The following is a 21,819-nucleotide window of genomic DNA, read 5'->3' as shown; positions in this document are numbered from 1 at the left end:
TTTGGCTGAAATGTAGTGGGGTTTTTTGTTTTTTAACCAGAATTGACTATGTTTGGATGAGAGTTTGTCAATGAACCTAGCTAGGTTGCTTAGCAAGAATTTTCTGTAAAATATTTTGCTAATTATAACTAAGTAATAAACTTATAAAATTGAACCACAGGTTTCTTGGATGGGATGAACTCATCATTAAACTTGATGTAATGTTTTGTCGTTTATTTCCTGATCAGCATGATTCAATTTAGTTCTAATGACAAATCGGTGAATATTTCTGCAGGCGATATGATTTGATATGATACGGGAGTAATGACACTTCTCTTTAAGAGATCTAGTCAGGACTGTGAGAGTGATTTTGAAGATGTGGACGAGATCAAATGTAACCAACTTGGATTTTGTGGGCCATCAGCCCCGCCTGGTGAGAACCTGTCTCTGGGGACTGATATGAGAACTTCAGAAAAAGATTAAACACCAGATCAAAGTGGACATGAATCGCCAACTGAGAGCAAGACATGTAGCAGACAAAAGCAATCAGTCATGTCCCGTCCATCACCTCACCTCCAATAAGATTACATCAATCAATAATCTCTTATATGACTGATTGGATTTTGTCTGCTTAGTACAAGTACAAGGGAGGAGGGGGGGAACTACTCAATTTTCCCAATGATTAAAGCTGGGCCAAATTGCTTTGATAACATCAAAGACCTTGCTGTAGCTCTGTGTGTAAGGGTAATGTTGGCAGGAGATAAAGGCTGATGCTTACAGGTGACTGGGAAGCAACTGAAAACGACATTCACTATGTGGATCAAACAACAGGGCCACAAACTGACCATTGTACAGCTGAAACCACAGAATGCAGGGGAAGTGTCTATGATCGTGCACTCAGGTTTCTGGGCAAATGTTTTAATGACTGACCAATTAAATGTAGTTTAGAGTTGAAGGGCAAACAACAACTAACCATTAAGCCACATCCATCAGCGTGAATATATTTTTAAACAAGATTGTATGTCTGCAGGTGCATATCTTGCAACAAACTGATGTGTTCTCATAAATTTAGGATTAATCCAATTAAAATTGCATGGGAGGGGGCACCGGTTTGTGGAAGCCAATGTTGCCCTGCCATCTTCAGTACAGTGGTTCTGCCTAATTACATTTTGCATGTGTGGGTGGTCTCTAGCCACATGCATACATAGTGAAACTGTCTTTGAAGTAGTTCTAACACCATCTAATAGCAACAAAAATAGCAGCGCTCATGCCAAATGAGTTCAGGATATCCTCAACAACCTGCTTCAGTATTGTTGTTATTGGATAGAAGTGAGCTTCACTGACTCATTCACTCGTATTGGACTCCCTTCACAAAGTTTTACAGCTTCCTCCAAAGTGAATATGGGGACACATTTTGACAGCGGAGGTAAATAGCAGATTGACAGCCCATACTCACTGCAGATAAACAGCGACCAGAGATGTTTGTCCCACAGCAGCCACTGCAGCAATTGGGAGGGGAAAGAAAACAGAATTCAGTTGACTGCAATCGACTGATATCTCGTGGTGAGATTTTACATAGTGTACCTTTATGAATTTAGCCTTCTCCATACCAGCACCTTGAATAAATATCACAGACACTTTTTTTTAAAATAATATTTGAATATTTGATATCAGTACATGAGCTAATACATTTCTGTAAGTAGACATTCCCAGTGAACTGCTAATATTGACTAATACACAGGTACTTAACAATTCAACACAAAGTAGTTAGTAGTTAGTTCCATTCACTGCTGTGAATGACACTCATTAAAAGCATATTAAAGACCACAAATGGATTTAAGTAAAAGTATGTGAATATGCTACATGACCAAAGGACATTTCAGATGTCAAATGATGTGGCTATTATAAGTATACAACTTTTTTGTTTAGTTTTTTTGTTAATGGCTTGGTGCACATAACAGAATTAGCATGTATTTTGTTCCATGTTGACTTTGAATGGAGCCATTTAAGAATCCACAATGTCATACAACTGCGTGTATGTTCAGGGCTGTGAGGGAAGACCAAGCATTATATCCAGTTTGACTGTTTGTTTTTTTCACATGCAGTTTTTATCATGGTGACTCCTGAAATTGAAAATTAAATTATGCCTGTAGGTGTTTCCAAGATTAATGCTGAGTGGCAAAACGTTGATATTTGAAATGAAAATGTTAATTAGGGAAACCTATCTTATACAGACATGCTTGTAAAAGTGACATAACCAAAATAATGTATTGATATTAGGCAAGTAGGAAATGCAGTTGGTTTGTGAAATTGTAACTTACATTCCCCTACCACACATTTCCAAGTAATCGTCACACTTGTTGAAGGTTGCTTTTAATAGGTAACTAACATGAAAGAGACTTTGTTTCCAGGTAAGAAGCTGCAACATTAAGCACAATATTTACACTCTTGCCTTCAAACAAAGAAGGATGTTAGAGGCGTGAAGCAAGATTAATTCTAGCATTATAATTTAGTCCCGGTATGCTAATATGTTAAACATTAGTAAGTATTACCTTATTATGAGGTTAATAACACAAGTCAGTATGTGAAAATTGTAATGCACAGATTCTTTGGCTGTAGCTCAGGATGTAGAGCAGGTCATCTACAAATCAAAAGGTTGGTGATGGCTCCTATCTGTATGCCAAATATCTTTGGGCAAGATACTAACCCCAAGCTACTCTCTGATGCGTTCATTGGAGTATGAATGTGTGTGAATGATACATAGATGGCACTTGCTTAGAAAAAAAGCATAGAAAAATGTGCTTGTGTGAATGGGTAAATGAGGCAAGTCGTATAAAGCACTTTGAGTGCTCATGAGGAGTAGAAAAGTGGTATATAAGACCAGTCCATTTACCATTCAGTCCATGTTAGGTCATCATATTTCCACCAATATAATACTGATTGGTTTTTCCCTCATAGACATGTATTTGTTTCACATTATTACCCCCAGTTTCTGGCCTGTTTAGTATCTGTTTAAATAAATTTCAATCTAATATTACTGTAGCTATAACTTTCAATTCAATTCAATTTTATTTATATAGCACCAAATCCCAACAACAGTTAGGTTGTTAGGTTAAGTTAAAGACCCCACAATAATACAGAGAAAACGGAGAAAACCCCAATAATCATATGGTCCCATAGTAAATGCTTTGGTGACAGTGGGAAGGAAAAACTCCTTTTAATAGGAAGGAACCTCCAGCAGAACCAGGCTCAGGGAGGGATGGCTATGTGTCGAGACCGGTTGAGAATTGGGGGAGGAAGACAGGATAAAGACACACTGTGGAAGAAAGCCAGATTAATAATAATAACTAATACATGCAGAGTGATGTGTTAACACAAGACCTTGTATGTGATGAAAAGGATTTGAAATTCAACTCTGACTCCGTGTTAAATACGAATAATGTAGAGAAACCGGTAAAGAAGAAATCTGCGCTCTCTTTCTAGTCCCTGTCAATATTCTTGCAGCAGCATTTTAGATCACCTGAAGGCTTTTCATGTAGTTTTTAGGACATCCTGATAATAATGAATTGCAGTATTCCAGCCTAGAAGTAATGAATGAATGAAAATGAACGTTTTCAGCGTCAGTGAGACAGGATATTTCTAATTTTAGAGATGTTGCACAAATGGAAGAAAACAGTTGTTCATATTTGTTTAATACGCACATTGTCCTGGTCAAAAACAACTCCAAGATTCCTCACAGTGTTACTGGCGGCCACCTGGGAGGTAATGCTATCGAGAGAAACCATCTGATTAGATATAGTATTACTCAGATTTTTAGGGCTGAGTACAACAACTTCATTTTTTTCTGAATTTTGAAACAGATATTTAGACATCTTTATGTTTTTAAGACATTCTCGCATTATAACTAATTGGTGTGTGTCATCTGACTCCATGAATAGATAAAGTTGGGTGTCATCTGCAGCGAAAATGTATGCTATGCGCTCTAATGCTGCTGCCTGTAGGAAGCATGTATCATGTAAACAGAATTGGTCCCGGCACAGAACCCTGTGGAACTCCTTAATTGACCTTAGTGTAGTGAAAGTAGTGTAGTAGCTGTAATGTCAACAGCATGCTCTAATAGCTGTACCAGAATATTATGGTCAACAGTATTGAACACTGGACAAGCACAGAGATGAGTCCACTGTCAGAGTCTGAAGAAGATCAATTGTAACCGTCTCTAAAGCTATTCCTATGCTCTGATGAGCTCTGAAAGCTGACTGAAACTGCAATAAACCATTCCTCTGCAGATGATCAGGCAGCTGTTTTACAGCTACTCTTTCAAGATTTTTTTTAGATAAAAGGAAGCTTGGAGATTGGCCTATAATTAGCTAAGACAGCTGGGTCAAGTGATGGCTTTTTAAGTAACGGTTTAACTACTGCCAGCTTGAGGGCCTGTGGTACAAAGCTGATTAATAGAGATAGGTTGATCATATTCATGAGCAGTCTTGTAGAAATGGTGTCTAAAAGACAAGTTGATAGTTTGGAAGTAGTGATTATTGAAGTTAACTCATAAAAATCAAGACCTTGTTACTCCACTATTACCACATTATTACCGAGCTGGAATAGAAAGTGATTTTGGTCTATACTGACATGATAGCATCAAAAAATTACTGCAGATTTATCAGTGACAAAGCCATGATGCAAATTTACTATTCCTGTAAATCCTTGTGTTATTGTTGCCTTCCTATCAGCTCACTGCAATCTAGCCCTTCTCCTTTGATCACTGGCATCTGTTTGAACTCCATAAGGCTGCCTTTTTCTGTGCTCTTGGTTGTTTATTGAAATTCCAAATGGCCAAGGGGAAGAAGCAGTTTGTGAGTCTGGAGGTGTGAGACCTGATTGAGGCGCTGACCAGAAAGCAGCAGGTCAAATGGGTGGTGAGCAGGGTGCATGGGGGTCACCTGTGATGGCTCTGGCTTTGCTGAGGATCTGGTGATGGCCTGCAGTGGTAGCAGAGGGCAGGTAATGATGTTGTGGGCAGTGCTAGTTACCCTCTGCACAGCACTGAGGAGCTGAAGGACAGCAGCAGGAGCTTCTGGTCCTGGTTAATCTTTCTCAGGACATGCAGGAAGTGCAGGTTATTTTCTGAGCACCAGTGGGACAAGTTCTCTACCTCCGTCCTGTACACTGTCTCACCTCCATTAGAGATGAGCCCAACTACGGTGGTATCATCAGCATACCACCGCATACCAACCCAGGTGGGCCTCCTACGCAAGGCCACCTGGGTTGGCTGGAAGACTGTTTACTTAGCCTAGCAGGGCGAAGGACACTGTCTAAGCTGAACTCTGGACACACACATACACTGATACACACTCATCCCCCCTCCCTTTCCAAACGCCTTCGATGCTTGTCCCCTCCTGGGGAAGATGGCGGTCGACTGGACCAGCGCAGACATGCTGCAGGACTGGATGCGCTGTCTACACCGGCTCTCTCTTACCCTTTACCCGCCCCTGTTGCCTGTCTTGTGTTTCAATGGTGTATTGATAGTCATGTGCTTTTTGTGCTGAGGTGTTTTTTCTGTTATCAAACTGTTCTCCCAGTAGGAGCTCAGTCTGAGTGGAGTTTTTTTTCTCCTCTTCTCACCTCATGTTATGTATTTTCGTTGTTTTTTTCCTATCAGCATACCTCTCTGACATGTCTTCCCAATGTGTTGTTCGTGTAAGTCTGGTCAGAAGGTTCCTTTGTAAGTGCGCATGCGCCATTAGCGTGCTGCCTGCTGTAACCCTAATTTCCTTCGGGATTAATAAAGTATTCTGATTCTGATTCTGATTGACAATCACGCTGGCTGGGTTGGTGTGCAGTCATAGGTTTACAGAACATACAGTAGGGGGCTGAGAATGCAGTACTGCTGGGATCCGGTGCGAAGTGACAGTGGAGGCAGCCAACTTGGACGAACTGAGGCCGGTTGGTGAGGAAATCTTTGATCCAGGAGCAGGTGGCAAGGGGAATATGAATATGGTCCAGTTTGGCGTTGAGAATGTCTGGGTTTATGGTGCTGAATGCTGAGCTGCAGTCCACAAAAAACATCCTCACATAGCTCTTCTTGTTCTCCAGGTGTCTCAGTGCTCTATGAAGGGTGACGGCATCCTCCGCAGACCAATTTGCTCTGTAAGCAAACTGTTGGAGGTCGTGGGAGGGGGGGTAGACAGTCTCTGATGTGCTGAGACACTATCTGCTCGATAGCTGCAGCTACTGCTGTAGGTTCCTATGTTTTTGACTGTTAGATCTGTTAGTTTGTGTTAAACTGACATTTTTATAGTTAATTACATTACACTACATGAAAAGTGTCATTTGGATGTGCTTCCTCTGCATAGGATTCCTCATATTGAAATAATTAATGTCGGTCCCAATGTTGTTCTCTTAGAGATGTAGACTGTGCTTGTGTTGCTCAACGTTTAGTGTAAACTTCTGAAATTACCCGAATATAGAGCTTTCTTTTGCTGAAAAGTGTAATGAAGCTTATTTTGCTATCCATAGAGAAATGGAAATTAAAAACTGCTGCACTGTCACACATACAGAAAGGGGGGAAAAAAAGTATATCAGTAAGCGGTGCTTTAATTCAGAGATCTTCCACATAATGCACAACAAATATTACAAAAAGTGCACTCAAGTAGAGTAATTAGCGAAGCATCTGTGCAGTCGTTGCAGGCTTGCTAAAGAGCCCTCCTGTGAATTTGAAAGGCCTTCAAGGGTCTCCAGCAGCGAAACGGAAGAATTTTCCCGTTCCTTTTTTTCCTTAGTTGGAGATTCATGTGAAATCAATTGGCAGTTTGTGTGCAACAATAGGAATGTGCTCATTAGTGGAGCCCACACACTTTGGTCATTTGTCTTCTGTTCACTAGGGGGCTGGAGGGTACTTTAAATTCTCATTGTTTCCCTAGCAGATAGGCCAGCTCAGCTCATCGCACAGACTGTGTGTGTGTGTGTGTGTGTGTGTGTGTGTGTGTGTGTGTGTCTGATTGTGTGAGACTGTGAGAGACTTTGGTGCTTTGGCATATTTGTGTTAATGTGCAGCAGTTGTTATCTTATGTCTCTACAAATCAAAAGATTCCAATTATCTGTGACAATGAAATTTCTGCTATGGTTTTAGTCAATCTAAATGGGTTAATGTTTAAATACCACAGTGTGTATTGCACCTGTTTCGTGGGTTTTCTAGTCTTGTGCAAGAGGGCAACATTCCATAAATTTAAATGCTTATTAAAGTTTGGTAAGTCTCTCCGTAATCCAACACAGATGCTATTACAACTCAATCATCCAGGAAGGGAAATCCCAAAAGGTTGATTCTGTTCATCTGGGGGTAGAGTTTTCAATGTCCCACTGAAAACGCTACGTGCAGATGAATATCGTCCAAAACCCAAGACTCCTTCTGATGCCTCTTACATGTCAGACTTGGTACTGGTACACAGTAACACCAGAACTCTCTATGAGGTAGGCATATCATTGTCAAAGTCTATAAGAGATGCCTATTAATGTAAATACAGAGGGTTTACAAGGTGCATACCACTGGTTACACTCAAAAACAGGAAATCTAGATTCGATTTTGCCAGAAAACCTGAAAGAGCCTGCACAGTTGTGGAAAAAACTGATCTCTAAGACATTATCGTTTAGTAAATCTGATTGCTCTAGGGTTGCACCTAAAACTGTCAACATTTTCCTAAGATTTTTAGGATCAAGTAGAATAATCTCAGTTTTGTCTGAATTTCGAAAATATTGACAGGTGTCCCAGCCCTGTAGGTAAATCAGGTAGCAAAATGAAATGTCAGCTCCACCACCAGCAACAGGCTGAGATATCTATCATCTTGTATTTCTCTAATAAGTCATTAACCTTTTTTTCCCCCCCTTGTGGACACATGAGTGTGGTCCTCACCAACATCCCAGGCACCAACACCCCCAACAACCATATATAAAAAAAGGTATTTAAACATTAGGCACTTTAGTTTTACTAAAACCACAGCAGAAATTTAATTGTCGCAGATAATTGGCATCTTTTGATTTGTAAGGTGATGAATAATAAGAGTTTCAGTCAGGTTTCAGAACTTATCTCTGTACAGAAACGGTGTTAGTGAAAGTTACTAATGACCTTTGTATAGCCTGTGACAGTGGACTCATCACTGTGCTTGTCCTGCTAGATACTATTTTGTTAGATACTGCTAGATGTCACGGCTTGCGGGGACAGACCGTGTGTGAGTGAGTGAGGAGATAAAACTGAGTTTAAACGAATAATGAACCTTTATTATGGCTGATGTCATTGAGTCCAAACAAGGCACAAAACACAGTGGCGAAACAGAACTAGAACTAAACTGGGAAACTAATACTGAGATACAACTATGAAAACTCAGAAGACTATGCCGAAGAAAACTAAGACTATAAATACAAAGACTAAGACTGTGACAGCTATGGCTATGAATACATGGGGGGTGGTAACACAGACAACGCGACAGCGAACAAGTGGAAACACAGAAAAAATACACAAGGGATGATCATGGAAAGTGGAAACAGCTGAAACAAATGCACATAATGACGCGACGGGGGAAGTGTACACTAAGCACAGAACATGAAACAAAACCCTTCAAAATAAACCGGAAACATGACAGGATGCCTACATGGCACGAGCTTGACAAACCTGAACAACGCAGATATGAAACATGACAGCTTAAGACATGAACCAACAAGTTATGGAGCTGTTGTTGAGGGACCAGGAGAGGTTCTCTGCAAGGTGGACACCAAGGAATTTCGTGGTCTTGACAACTTCCACAGAGGATCCATTGATGTTCAGTGGACAGTGATCTCTCCGTGCTCTCCTGAAGTCGACAATCATGTCTTTTGTTTTGTCCACGTTCAAAGACAGGTTGTTGACTCTACACCAGTCTGTTAGCTGTTGCAACTCCTCTCTGTATGCTGACTCATCACCACAGTCCTCAGCTCTTGCTGATGAGACAAGCACGGTCGTTTCATCGGCAAACTTGATGATGTGGTTCAAACTGTGCATTTCTGCACAGTCGTGAGTCCAGGATCCAGTTGCAGAGGAAAACTGAATGGGGGAAGAGTTGCTGAGGGATGATTGTGTTGAATGCTGAACTGAAATCTATGATCTGATGAAATTTTATACACAGTCCGACATGCAGTGAAATGCTTATTGTTGTGCAATTCCCAACCAGATACAAGAATAAACTGAAATTAAAAATCAAGTATAACATTAAAGTTAAAAATCAAAATTAAAAAGGTATGCAAATCAGCAGTGTGCAGATTGACAGTGAATAGTCAAAAACAGTTATTGAGTATATTATTGAATTAAATTGTTTTATTAAGTGCATGTACAGTGATGTGATATGAGAGAAACCTGGGGCCTGTTCTTCGTACCTCGCTAAGTAAGTTAGCTGGATTAGATTGTTGACGATTTCGCGTGATCCTGGATCGTTCGGTTCCCCGAAGCTCATCCGGGACTTGCTGTCATAGCAACAGAGCCGTAAGCGTAAACCTGCTCGGGAGCAGGTTTACTTTATGTAAACAGGATTAGATCGCGGCCACGCAGGTATGTCCGCTTCATTTATACGAAAGCAACAGCGATATTCCACCACTGTTTCACCATAAATAAATATTATCAATGTAACTAAAGATAATGCAGCACCTGATCCTTTTATTGATGTCACACAGATACATACAGGTCATTTCCTAAAAAAGGGAAATGTACTATTAACATTCTATTACATGTATGTGATTATTACAGATGTAAGTCATATTTCAGAGTAGTAATTGTAAATTACTTCGTGTAATCAAGATGAGAGACCACGGCTATAAAAGCGAAGGTGGATTTGGGAAGCCTGTCGCAGCCATGTCCTGTCCGTATACGCGAGCAGCCCATTGCGGAAGGTGCAAGATTGATAAGGAGAGTCCTCAGAATTCAGCGTATATTGCGGGATAGACAGGATCCTTTAGCGCAGCGCGACAGTGTGCTCATTGAGAGATATCGATATTCCCGTGAGGGTATTATTCACTTAACCAACTTGTTGACGAGGGGGTGCAGGACCACCACCTGTCTTTTTTTGCTCTGCCCTTTTCTTGGTTGCTGTTATGAACAAACTAACAGAGTATTACAGGCCAGTATTACCTTGCCAAGAGACGAAAAGCAATCTAAGAGATAAATATTACCATTCTGTAGAATACTCCTGTATTCCACTTTTACTTGTTCCCATGTTCTTGTGGGTCCTGTTGTGGCTCTAATGTGAAAGGGGATATAATATAACATATTATAATATAATATAATGCCATATGATATTGGACAATATAGTGTCATATGATAGATCTACCCTACCGCCTACTGGTGTTGGCCAGAGGGGCCGATGGCGCGATATGGCAGCCTGGCTACAACCGTAGCTGCCTCCACCAGTGTGTGAATGTGGGAGTGAATGAATAGTGGTATCGTACAGCGCTTTGGGTGCCTTGGAAAGCGCTATATAAATCCAATCTATTATTATTATTATTATTATTATTAAATTACCTACGAGTTTGATTTGTCAGCAACTTTCTGCCAGCCCTCTCTCCTTGCTTTTGCAGCCTTTGCAGTGTTCTCTTGCGTTTTAATTAAACTCTGAAACTCCTGAAATCCCGCACTCATGAGTTCTTGCTCTGCTGCCGGAAAATACCGTGCACGCCCCTTCGACATTTTCGCCGACCAATCAGCGGGTTGCCGATCAATGTTTCTACTATCGATGCGTAGCCCCTTTTACGACACCCAGTGATGTCACATTACTGCGTCCAGCTGTACTAATCGTCAACAGCAGGTGTGTTCGGGGAACCGGATTAGCGAGCTCACGGTTAGCGCGATGGTTTGGTCTTGGATGTGTCATGTGATCTTGGATGTAGTGAGCGACGTACGAAGAACAGGCCCCAGATCAGGCGTACATTATTTTGCGATGGTGTATAGACATATTTAGAGTCCAGTCCTACACCTGGTTCAGGGCCCATATAGCCTGGAGGAAGAAGCTCCTCCTCATTCTCTGTGTGTTGCCCTTAAGTGAGTGGAAGCGCTTCCCTGACCTCAACAGTGCGAAGACTACCTTGTTGTTATGGGAGAAGTCTTTCATGCACCACTTGGTGTAAATAGACTGCAGGTCAGGAAGCACTGAGCAAATGATGCATTCGGCAGAGTGCACCAATCCTTGGAGAGATCATCTATCCTGCTTGGTGCTGTTCCCATACCAGGTGCAGATATTTCCCGTCAGGATGCTCTGGATGGTGCATGAGTAGAGTTCTTGAGCACCTTCAGAGGTAGGTGGAAGTCTCTGAGTCATCTGAGGAAGAAGAGATGCTGCCGGGCTTTCTTCACCAGAGTGTTAATGTGACAGGATCACGAAAGGTCCTGTGTGATGTGAACACCCAGGTATCTGAAATTGTCTGCTCTCTCCACTGGCGCACCACATATAGTGCCTCGTAATTTCTCGCCTGCTTTGTGCTCCTTGGATTTGCTGATGTTTAAGAGAAGGTTATTCTCCAGGCTTTATTATCCAGGTGGATGAGAGCCCAGATGTAGGGTGGTGGCAATGGTATCATCTGTTGATTGGTGAACTGGAGTGGGTCCAGTTTGGGTGGCAGCAGGGTCTTAATGTGCCTCTAGAAGCACTTCATCATGATGGGTGTCTTGATTGTAGGGCTGTAGGGCGATATGGCCAAAAATCCATACTGCGGTATAATTTGAAGCATGTGCAGCAATGACATATATCGCGATATATTCTTTTCTTCTGTATACATATGTCAAAATGACTGAACAGTATAGCATGCCATTTTAAGAACACTTATTGTGCAAAACCTTTCTTAAATTTTTTTTAATCTTAATCTTTTACATATTAAAAATTACAAAACTTATCAAATATTTTTTTAAGATGTAACAGATCTTTTTCCAAACAATTTAACACAAAACTCTTAAATAACAAATAAAAATGAAGATAAATGCACAAAGATTTTTGAATAAAAAAATATCGGTAAAACACAAAATTCTAAACTGTTTAAAATAAAGTGTAAAATGTGCCTTTAGAAAAGGCTTGGAAAAAATCAGTCTGCTGGTGTGTAGGGCCACCTTTTTTCTTTCCACTTGAATGACTGGGCATTTGTGGAAGGCGCAGTTTTTGGTTTTCCTCATATTCCAAAACGTGTTTCATTTTGAGGTTATAAAACCAATTACTTGTATTCCCTCTCTTCGCTATTACTGTCACCTGGCATAATTTGCAGATGATATTTTTCTGCTCAACTTCTGACAGCTTAAACCCAAACCAGGTCCATATCACCGACGTCGCACTGGTCTTCTTTATGAGCACTCCCTCCTCCTCCCCACCTGTAAGCTCCATGCTAGCTTGCAGCCGCTGCGATGCTTTCGACCAAAACAGGAACAGCTTGATGACCTCATAAACATGCACTATCGCGGTAGAGCGGTATGGTCAAAATCTCTATCTTTGGCCAGATTCATATCGTTTCTACTGTATACTGTTTATACCGCCCAAACCTAGTTGATTACCACATTGTACACAGCTGCCCTGCCAGCCTGCACAGCATTGCCCCTCGAGCCCGCTGCATCACCCCTCCCCTGCAGTGGAGCCAGAGACCACACCTCTGTCTCAAACATCTACAGGGTTTAGCTAGTAAGCTACCAATAATGGTGACTTAATGGTGATTAGCTATGTGAGGAAAGAGTCTACACAGCATTGCTCAGCCCCTCCGCTCCCCAGCTGTAGCCTATCCAAGCTGTCAAAGGGCAAAGGGATGGGTTTCATCCTGGACAGGTTGCCAGTCTGTCTGTGTTAGCCCTGTTACAATCTTTCAAGTTTACATTCATTGTCTCTGAACTGTAGGAAGAAGCTAGGATACAGGAGAGAACTCGCGTAAGCACAGGCAGAACACACAAATTCTACACAGAAAGGTCCAAGATGGCCACCAGATGTGAGTGCATAACCCCCTTGCTATGAGGCAACAGTGGTAACCATTGTACCGTTGTGCTGCCCAGTTAACTACTGGTTAAGGAAACTAAATTAATTAATGAGGTTTTGTAGTTTAAGTTGCTGTATCTCTATAATTTGAACAGAACCATGTTACCACTTTACAATCTGTATGCTAAATTAATTTCACTGTGATTCTAACCCAAGATTTCTATGCATGTGAACATTTAATTTTCTAAAAAAGAAAGAAATATCAGAATCAGATCAGAAACTTTATTGTCATTGTCATGAGAACAACGAAATTAAGAATGGTCCCCGATCATTGCATCATCCCTAGCAATATCAAAATATAAATAAAACAATAAAATTCAATAAATAAAATAGATAGAATACTTAAAATACTAATAAGATATAACAGTAAAACATTCACATACATTCCCACACACATGCTTCAGACCGTGCATAGATTAACACAAGAGTGGCGTGATGGACATTTTTTTGTAGTATTCAGATGTGTTATTGCAGTTGGATAACAGCTGTGTTTGAGTCTATTAGTCCTTGCTCTGATTGCCCTGTACCGTCTGCCTGAGGGCAACAGTTCGAACAGGGAGTGGCCAGGATGTGAGGTGTCTTTTATGATGTTTTGGGCCTTTTTAAAACAGTGGGCGTTGTGTAGAACTTCCAGTGTGGGGAGAGGGCAGCCAGTGATCTTTTGGGCGGTGTTAATGATCCCTTGGAGTGCTTTCCTCTGAGCCCCTGTGCAGCTAGTGTACCAGATGCATATGCAGTAAGTTAGAACACTCTCAATGGTGGCTCTGTAGAAGGACACCAGCAGTCTCTGTGTGATGTTATTCCTCCTGAGAATTCTCAGGAAGTACAGTCTCTGTTGGGCCTTTTTCAGCAGCTCGGAGGTGTTCACACTCCAGGAAAGGTTCTTATGTTCATAAATCAACTATTAATTTGATTGTTTATTTCAGTTTTGGTTTGAAAAGCTGCAATTGAATATATGTCTTCTCTGTGAAACATACTCTAAAAGTTATTTGACCCCTTTTGCTTCACCAGAGGGCTTATATTCCAGCTCCTTAGGATTTTATAGGCACTACTGGCACTACCAAGGCCTGTATTTATCTGAACACTGATATGAACCACTGGGCAGACAATGATTGTGTAAGGTCAAGGGAATGGAGTGATTAGAGGATATTTGGAATACATTAACAAAGTTCACTCACTGACACCTGCCTTGTCATCATCCATCACTGTTGAACTGGCCTCATCATTAAAGGACTACTCAGGCTTTAAGTGTCTGGGACATAACGTGTGCCCCCCCTTTGTCTGCATCTCAGGTGTGATGAGTGTCGACTCTGCTATCACTTTGGGTGTCTGGACCCTCCACTGAAGAAATCACCCAAGCAGACAGGATATGGCTGGATCTGCCAGGAGTGTGACACATCCTCATCTAAAGTGAGTGTGCATACAGTCTATGTGTATAACTCAGAAAGAAACTTGAGGACTGTTGTTAATTACAGTTCAGAGGTACTATAACTTCATTTTAACTACTACTTCTTTTTGACTGTAACATAAAAACTCATAAAATAAAACATTTATCTACAAGTAAGTGGCAGTTCTTCCACTAAAGTGTGACTTCCATTATAATATTCTTAAATGATTTCCTTTAAATCACTGCCCCAGTTAAAAAATTCACATCAAACTAAATAATTCCAAAAAACAAAACCAAAAATGTGCTTTTACTTTGACATTTTAAATACAAAGTAAAAGTGTTTGTAAGCTGGTGAATACTAGTTTATCAATGTTATTTTTAAATTGTTGTTTAGACCTTCTGTGTTTATGTTTTTAAGAACCAATACATAAATTACTCAATGATTCACATTTCATATTCTAGCACATTCAGCCAGTGTAGCAGGGTGTTATGGCTGTAGCTCAGGCGGTAAAGCAGCTCACCTGCTAATCGGAAGGTTTGGTTTTTGTTCACCGTATGATCCAGTCTGCATGCCAAATTTCCTGGGGCAAGAAATTGTTGCTCTCCGATGCATCCATCAGAGTATGAATGTGTGTATATATACACACATTCACAGAAATAAGTGCTCGTGTGAATTGGTGAATGAGGCAAGTTGTGTAAAGCACTTTGAATGCTCAGAATAGAAAAGTGCTATATAAGAACCAGTCCATTTATCGTTATTATTTAGCAGGGCAATCACAACCTAGGTGGTGAAGTGGGTTGTCCAAAGTCACAGTACCCACCGAAATCCAGATTTTTCCTGAATGACTAGGATGGCAAAGAAATTTGCTGAAGTGTTATGATTAAAAATGCTGACAGGTTGCAATTAAATGGATATAGAAAGCAGTGAATATAGTTTGAATCCGTGCTGTTGTTGATGCTTTTTGTAGTAACATTATTAAATATTGTTATTATATTCATTCTGCTGTTGCTCTTGACGAAGGCGGTCACACTTTTCTCCTCTCCTCCTCCTCCTCTCCCTTAGCTTCTTATGTCCTTGTCTAGTCTTGTGTTTTTTGTATTACTTTTCCCTGGAACATTCTCTCACAGTCTGTTCTCTAAAACCTAAAAGAGGAATTATGGATTTGATCAACTGGTCCCTAAATGCAATTGACACCCTTTCTCAACGAGAAGTTTGGGCTTGGGTGAGCCTGAGTGCTGAAGATATCTACTTATTCGGAACCATGGTAACAGGGTTCTGGCTGATCGGAGCTGGCTTGGCCCTGACTTATCGAAGAATTAAGAAAGCGGAACCGGCTGTTCAAACCCCCACAAGGCTGCCCACTGGGATTGAAACGATGGGAAGAGGCGTGAGTTTCTCAAAATGGGCTCATTGAGTGCAGCACGGATAAGATCTTGGAGAGGCTACGGCTGCTGTGAATACTCAGAATAAGATCTCTGACTGCAGACTGGATTACATCTCGGAAGGGCTAGCTCAGAATAACATCTCTGGGTGCAAATTGGATGACATCTCGGGGAGGCTCACTGTCGTGAGTTCTCAGAATCGGCTCCTCGAGCACAAGAAATGACAACATCAAAGAACGCAAGTATGGCGAAGCTCGCGGCTCTCCAACGGGAGCTTGAGAGACCAGTGTTGGACTGTAGAACTGCTTTGAAATTCATATGAGCTGTTCGCACTAAAGTAAAAAGCACCATCACTTCATGCGGAGACCCCTTTGGCACCAGCTGCAGTCTCAAGGCTGGAGCTGAACAACAACACCCTGATAACGACTGTGTTTAGTCTGTTCCTTCCCATTCAATTCAATTCAATTCAATTCAATTCAATTTTATTTATATAGCGCCAAATCACAACAAAAGTCGCCTCAAGGCGCTTCATAGATACAGAGAAAAACCCAACAATCATATGACCCCCTATGAGCAAGCACTTTGGCGACAGTGGGAAGGAAAAACTCCCTTTTAACAGGAAGAAACCTCCGGCAGAACCAGGCTCAGGGAGGGGCGGCCATCTGCTGCGACCGGTTGGGGTGAGAGAAGGAAGACAGGATAAAGACATGCTGTGGAAGAGAGACAGAGGTTAATAACAGATATGATTCAATGCAGAGAGGTCTATTAATACATAGTGAGTGAGAAAGGTGACTGGAAAGGAAAAACTCAATGCATCATGGGAATCCCCCGGCAGCCTACATCTATTGCAGCATAACAAAGGGAGGATTCAGGGTCACCTGGTCCAGCCCTAACTATATGCTTTAGAAAAAAGGAAAGTTTTAAGCCTAATCTTAAAAGTAGAGATAGTGTCTGTCTCCCGAATCCAAACTGGAAGCTGGTTCCACAGAAGAGGGGCCTGAAAACTGAAGGCTCTCCCTCCCATTCTACTTTTAAATACTCTAGGAACAACAAGTAGGCCTGCAGAGCGAGAGCGGAGCGCTCTAATAGGGTGATATGGCACTACAAGGTCATTAAGATAAGATGGGGCCTGATTATTTAAGACCTTGTATGTGAGGAGCAGGATTTTGAATTCAATTCTGGATTTAACAGGAAGCCAATGAGGGGAAGCCAAAACAGGAGAAATATGCTCTCTCTTTCTAGTCCCTGTCAGGACTCTTGCTGCAGCATTTTGGATTAGCTGAAGGCTTTTCAGTGAGTTTTTTGGACATCCTGATAATAATGAATTACAGTAGTCCAGCCTGGAAGTAATAAATGCATGAACTAGTTTTTCAGCGTCACTCTGAGACAGGATATTTCTAATTTTAGAGATGTTGCGCAAATGGAAGAAAGCAGTCTTACATATTTGTTTAATATGTGCGTTGAAGGACATGTCCTGGTCAAAAATGACTCCAAGGTTCCTCACCGCGTTACTGGAGGCCAAGGTAATGCCATCCAGAGTAAGAATCTGATTAGATACCATATTTCTAAGATTTTCAGGGCCGAGTACAATAACCTCAGTTTTATCTGAATTAAGAAGCAGAAAGTTAGCGGCCATCCAGGTCTTTATGTCTTTAAGACATTCCTGCAGTTTAACTAATTGGTGTGTGTTATCTGGCTTCATGGACAGATAGAGCTGGGTGTCATCTGCATAGCAGTGAAAATGTATGCTATGTCTTCTAATGATACTGCCTAAGGGAAGCATGTATAATGTAAACAGAATTGGTCCTAGCACTGAACCCTGTGGAACTCCATAATTAACCTCAGTGTGTGAAGAGGACTCTCCATTTACATGCACGAATTGGAGTCTGTTAGATAGATATGATGCAAGGCCACCTGGGTTGGCTGGAAGACTGTTTACTTAGCCTGGCAGGGCGAAGGACACTGTCTCAGCTGAACTCTGGACACGCACACACATACATATACACTGATATGCACACTCTCACTCTCCCCTCCCTTTCCAAACGCCTTCGACGCTTATTCCCTTCCAATGCTGACGGTGGATCAAGGAGACCAGTGCACGCAGCCCCGGATGTACTGTCTAAATCGGCTGTCTCTCACCCTTTACCCACCCCTGTTGCTTGTCATGTGTTTCTTTGGTGTATTAAGAGTTTTTTCATGTGCAGAGGTGTTTTTTTTCTGTTCTCAAACTGATCTCCCTGTTGGAGCTCAGTCTGGGGGGAGTTTTCACCTTATCTTTCCTCATGTGGTGCATTTTTCATTGTTATACCTCTCTAACCTGTCTTCCCCATGTGATGTTTTGTGTAATGTATGTATGGTCGGAGGGTAAGATGGCGCCGCCAATGCGTGCAATAGGTCAGCAGCCTTATGAAATTTCCCTTTGTGGGACTAATAAAGGTATATCAAATTAATTAATTAATATTCAAGTATATGCAGATTGAAAAACTGTTGATAACTTACTCAACTGGGGCGATCGTGGCTCAAGAGTTGGGAGTTTGCCTTGTAATCGGAAGGTTGCTGGTTCGAGCCCCGGCTTGGACAATCTCGGTCGTTGTGTCCTTGGGCAAGACACTTCACCCGTTGCCTACTGGTGGTGGTCAGAGGGCCCGGTGGCGCCAGTGTCCGGCAGCCTCGCCTCTGTCAGTGCGCCCCAGGGTGGCTGTGGCTACAATGTAGCTGCCATCACCAGTGTGTGAATGTGTGCGTGAATGGGTGAATGACTGGATGTGTAAAGCGCTTTGGGGTCCTTGGGGACTAGAAAGGCGCTATATAAATACAGGCCATTTACCATTTACCATTTACTCATACAGAATACTGATTATAGGCCATTCTTTCATACATTTAAAAAAGTCGCTCTCATATTAATTAATCATTTATACAGTATGATTTTCATCATTGAGCGGTCCCTTTGTCATCTGTGCGTTGTCAGGGTTAGAGTCATTTATAGTTATAAACATCAGCATGAGAACTCCTGCTTCCCTACTCACTGTTGGGATAGTTCAGTGAAACCTCTATTCTTCCACTTGAAGTAAAATCAGGTACATCCTAAAGATAAAGTTAGCAGAAGGGTAAGGAAATTGTGTTTGTCGATTATTTTTTTTTGTTGTAAATCACAGTAAATCTTATATGTTTGGAAAGCCTGTTTATTTCCCTTTAAATTGTGCCATAGTTAATGGTGTTTTTTCTATAGTACTTAACTTTTACATGGAGAAAGTAAAGCTGTTGGTGATATGTGGATGACACCCGGGTCACCATCAATTTTCAGATCAACTCAGTGGATAGAAACAGTTCACCGGGGAAGAAATGAAGGATAATAGCTGTTTCTGGACTGCACTGTGCACATTAAAAAGGATGAGGGTCTAAACATTGAAGTGTATTGAAGTCCACAAAGGCAGACCAGTACCTGCTCTTTGATTTCCACCACCCTCTGGAACACAAGACTGGGATAATCAGGACCCTCCAACACCAGGCAGATAAAGTTTCCTGTAAGGCAAAAGGGAAGGAAAAGGAGCACACCCTTTTAAAGAAAGATCTCAAAACGTGTTGTTATTCCAACTGGGCCATTATCAAATTGGAAAAGATGCACAGGAAAGAGGGTCACACCAAGTAGGGAGAAACAGAATGACAAACGGAAGAACACTGTCATTCCTTATGTAGCAGTTTATCAGAGAAACTCAAGAGAATTTTTTCCAAGCATGGCATGGCGTTTAATGGGTGCAACTCACATGATCAACCCTGCTCTTCAACCCACAAATGCATTTTCCTGAAAAATGTGGCACCATTTCATGGGAAACAACTAACGAAATATAAAATGCATTACCAAGAAGAATTGTTAGAACAAACATCAACCAAACACAAATTTCCTTATTTTCTATACTAAGTTTGTATATGTTTAATATACATTTATGAATTATCACAATGAGATTATCCCACATATTTTGGTTTAGATTTTGTCTAGTTGTTTGTTTGTACGGAATAATATTGCATTGCATATGTTTGACAGCCTCTCGAACTAATTAATAACTACATCTGAATTTTCATATCTTTCAAATCTACCATGGATTTCTACTAAACTTTTCTATGGAGCAAATACTTCCTTAATGATTCTGTTGCAGAGGTAGGGAATTATAAAGGCCATAGTGGAAACACTGAATCTCACACACAAGACACACAATTAATCCATCAACTTACTCCTACTACACTCCATAGAAAAAGGTTTTGTTGAGTGTTTGTGTATGGATGAATTGGGCTTATCGTGCAAAAGCAGTAGGCGTGATCAGCAAGAATAGAAAGCACTTTTTAATTACCGATAATATCAGTGATACTAACATGATTCTGGTTCCATCCAAAATAATTCTTTACAACAACCAGTCCTGTTTCCAACACCTGAAGTACTTCTACTTGGGGAAAAAAAGTGATACAATTCTTGCCTCTTAATTACCTTTACTTTTAAAGCCACTGCAGTTACTACGGTCTAAAAACACTCGTATACAAAATAAATTTACTGAAATAGACTGTCTAGCATTAAGAAGAGCTAAATTAGAGTGATTAAGTGAAATAAAATACCAAGCTGATTTGATGATCAGCCTTGTGAATTAAGACATAATTCTATTCTTAACTGCAGATGATTTCTTTAGACAGAAATGACAGTTGAGAGCCAAACTTCTGTGTGGGGTTAGGGTTAGATTTGAATGATCAGTGAGAGGTTGAATCATTTCATCCTAATTATTTAGACAGTAAGTCAAAATAATCAAAAGCAGAATTTCAGAGAGTTTCATATTGTATGAGCAAAGCTAAATTGATTGTCAAAAGACTCGGTGTATATGAAATGAAAGTTTTCTTTTCTTCAGTTACCTTTTTTTGCCTAGATTAGTCATTTTTCAGAAGCTAATGTATCTCTGTTGTTTTAACATTTTTCAATGCTATCCCCAACCACAACATGCTGATTATAAAGAAGACATAAACTAACTAACGGTTACTTTAGAACAATCAAATAGGAGAACCTCTAGGCTAATAGCAGGGCTGCATTTCATGGTAACAAAAGTACTGATATGAAAAAGTAATATGAGCGTTCTTTCCTCTATTATGTTAGCATGGAAAGAACACTTGTATTTAGCGTCTGTTCAAAGCATTGTTCATAACAATCTGTTCATTTCTGCTTTGGAAAGTAACTCATCAATATACAACAGGCTACGTGGTTTCTGATTTTGAAGGATTTTTACTATTCACTTTGAATTCATCGGGCCCGGTGAAGAGGCTTGGTTAAGCAACAAATGGATGAAAGAAACCACGTGTGTGCCATTTCTGATATTGCAGGGTCTACATTTGAGAGGCATTTAAGAATGTGACATTTTTGCGAAAGTATGGTGTACAGACCTTTTCAGGCGCAAGGTGCTCAGAGTGTCTCAGTAATAGCAAGTGTGGGGAGATAATTGACTCCACTAAGGGCAGCTAAAAAGCACTCTGAGATGAGAGCTGTATTTAAGGAAAGTTTTATTATCTGCTTTAAAATGCCAAGTCATGCACTATTTTTGCCTGTGGGGGGAAAATGATTCTTAAATGCCAGCATTAAGTGCAGAATATTACCTGATCAGTGCAGTCGAGATTCAGCTAGATGAGCAAGATATAGGGGGTTAGGCAACCCCTCTGCTTGACAGTCTGGTACAAAAACCGGTGTAAAAAGTTATTCACCCACCCTCCATCCCGCTTTCAATATGAGCAGCAATTTGTGAGTGGATGGGAGAAGCAGCGTCTGTAAAAAAACAAAAAACAAACTAGGTACACCTTATGATGCAATAGTATGTGGAACCACCTTTACTAGCAATAAGTATTTTCTGTATTGCTTTATCAGCGTCTTATATTGTTGTAGAGAAATTTTGCTATACTGTTCTTTACAACATTGATGTTTGAGGGCATTCGCAGCTGTGATAATTTCCTTCCACAGCATTTTAATCAAGTTGAGGTCTAGACTTTGACTGGGCCATTGCCATTGTTTACTGTCCTTGCCTCAGTGTT

At 40.9% G+C, this 21,819-nt stretch overlaps 1 protein-coding gene across 2 annotated transcripts in view; it reads left to right on the top strand.

The window, feature by feature from the left end:
* phf14 (PHD finger protein 14) overlaps window positions 1-21,819 on the top strand; it is a 144,159-nt gene that overhangs the window by 81,855 nt on the left and 40,485 nt on the right. For both annotated transcript variants that reach the window (XM_085263519.1, XM_085263518.1), the window contains exon 17: window positions 14,288-14,405. In XM_085263519.1, coding sequence (XP_085119645.1) covers window positions 14,288-14,405 — 118 coding nt within the window. The remainder of the gene's footprint in view (window positions 1-14,287; window positions 14,406-21,819) is intronic.

This window comes from Mchenga conophoros, linkage group LG22, assembly GCF_057382185.1.
Source record: "Mchenga conophoros isolate Kocher_MC1m ecotype Shallow Benthic linkage group LG22, M_conophoros_male_GT1.1, whole genome shotgun sequence".
Taxonomy (NCBI): Eukaryota; Metazoa; Chordata; class Actinopteri; order Cichliformes; family Cichlidae; genus Mchenga; species Mchenga conophoros.
Note: the sequence above shows the minus strand (reverse complement) of the source record. Positions and strands in the feature narration are given on the sequence as shown.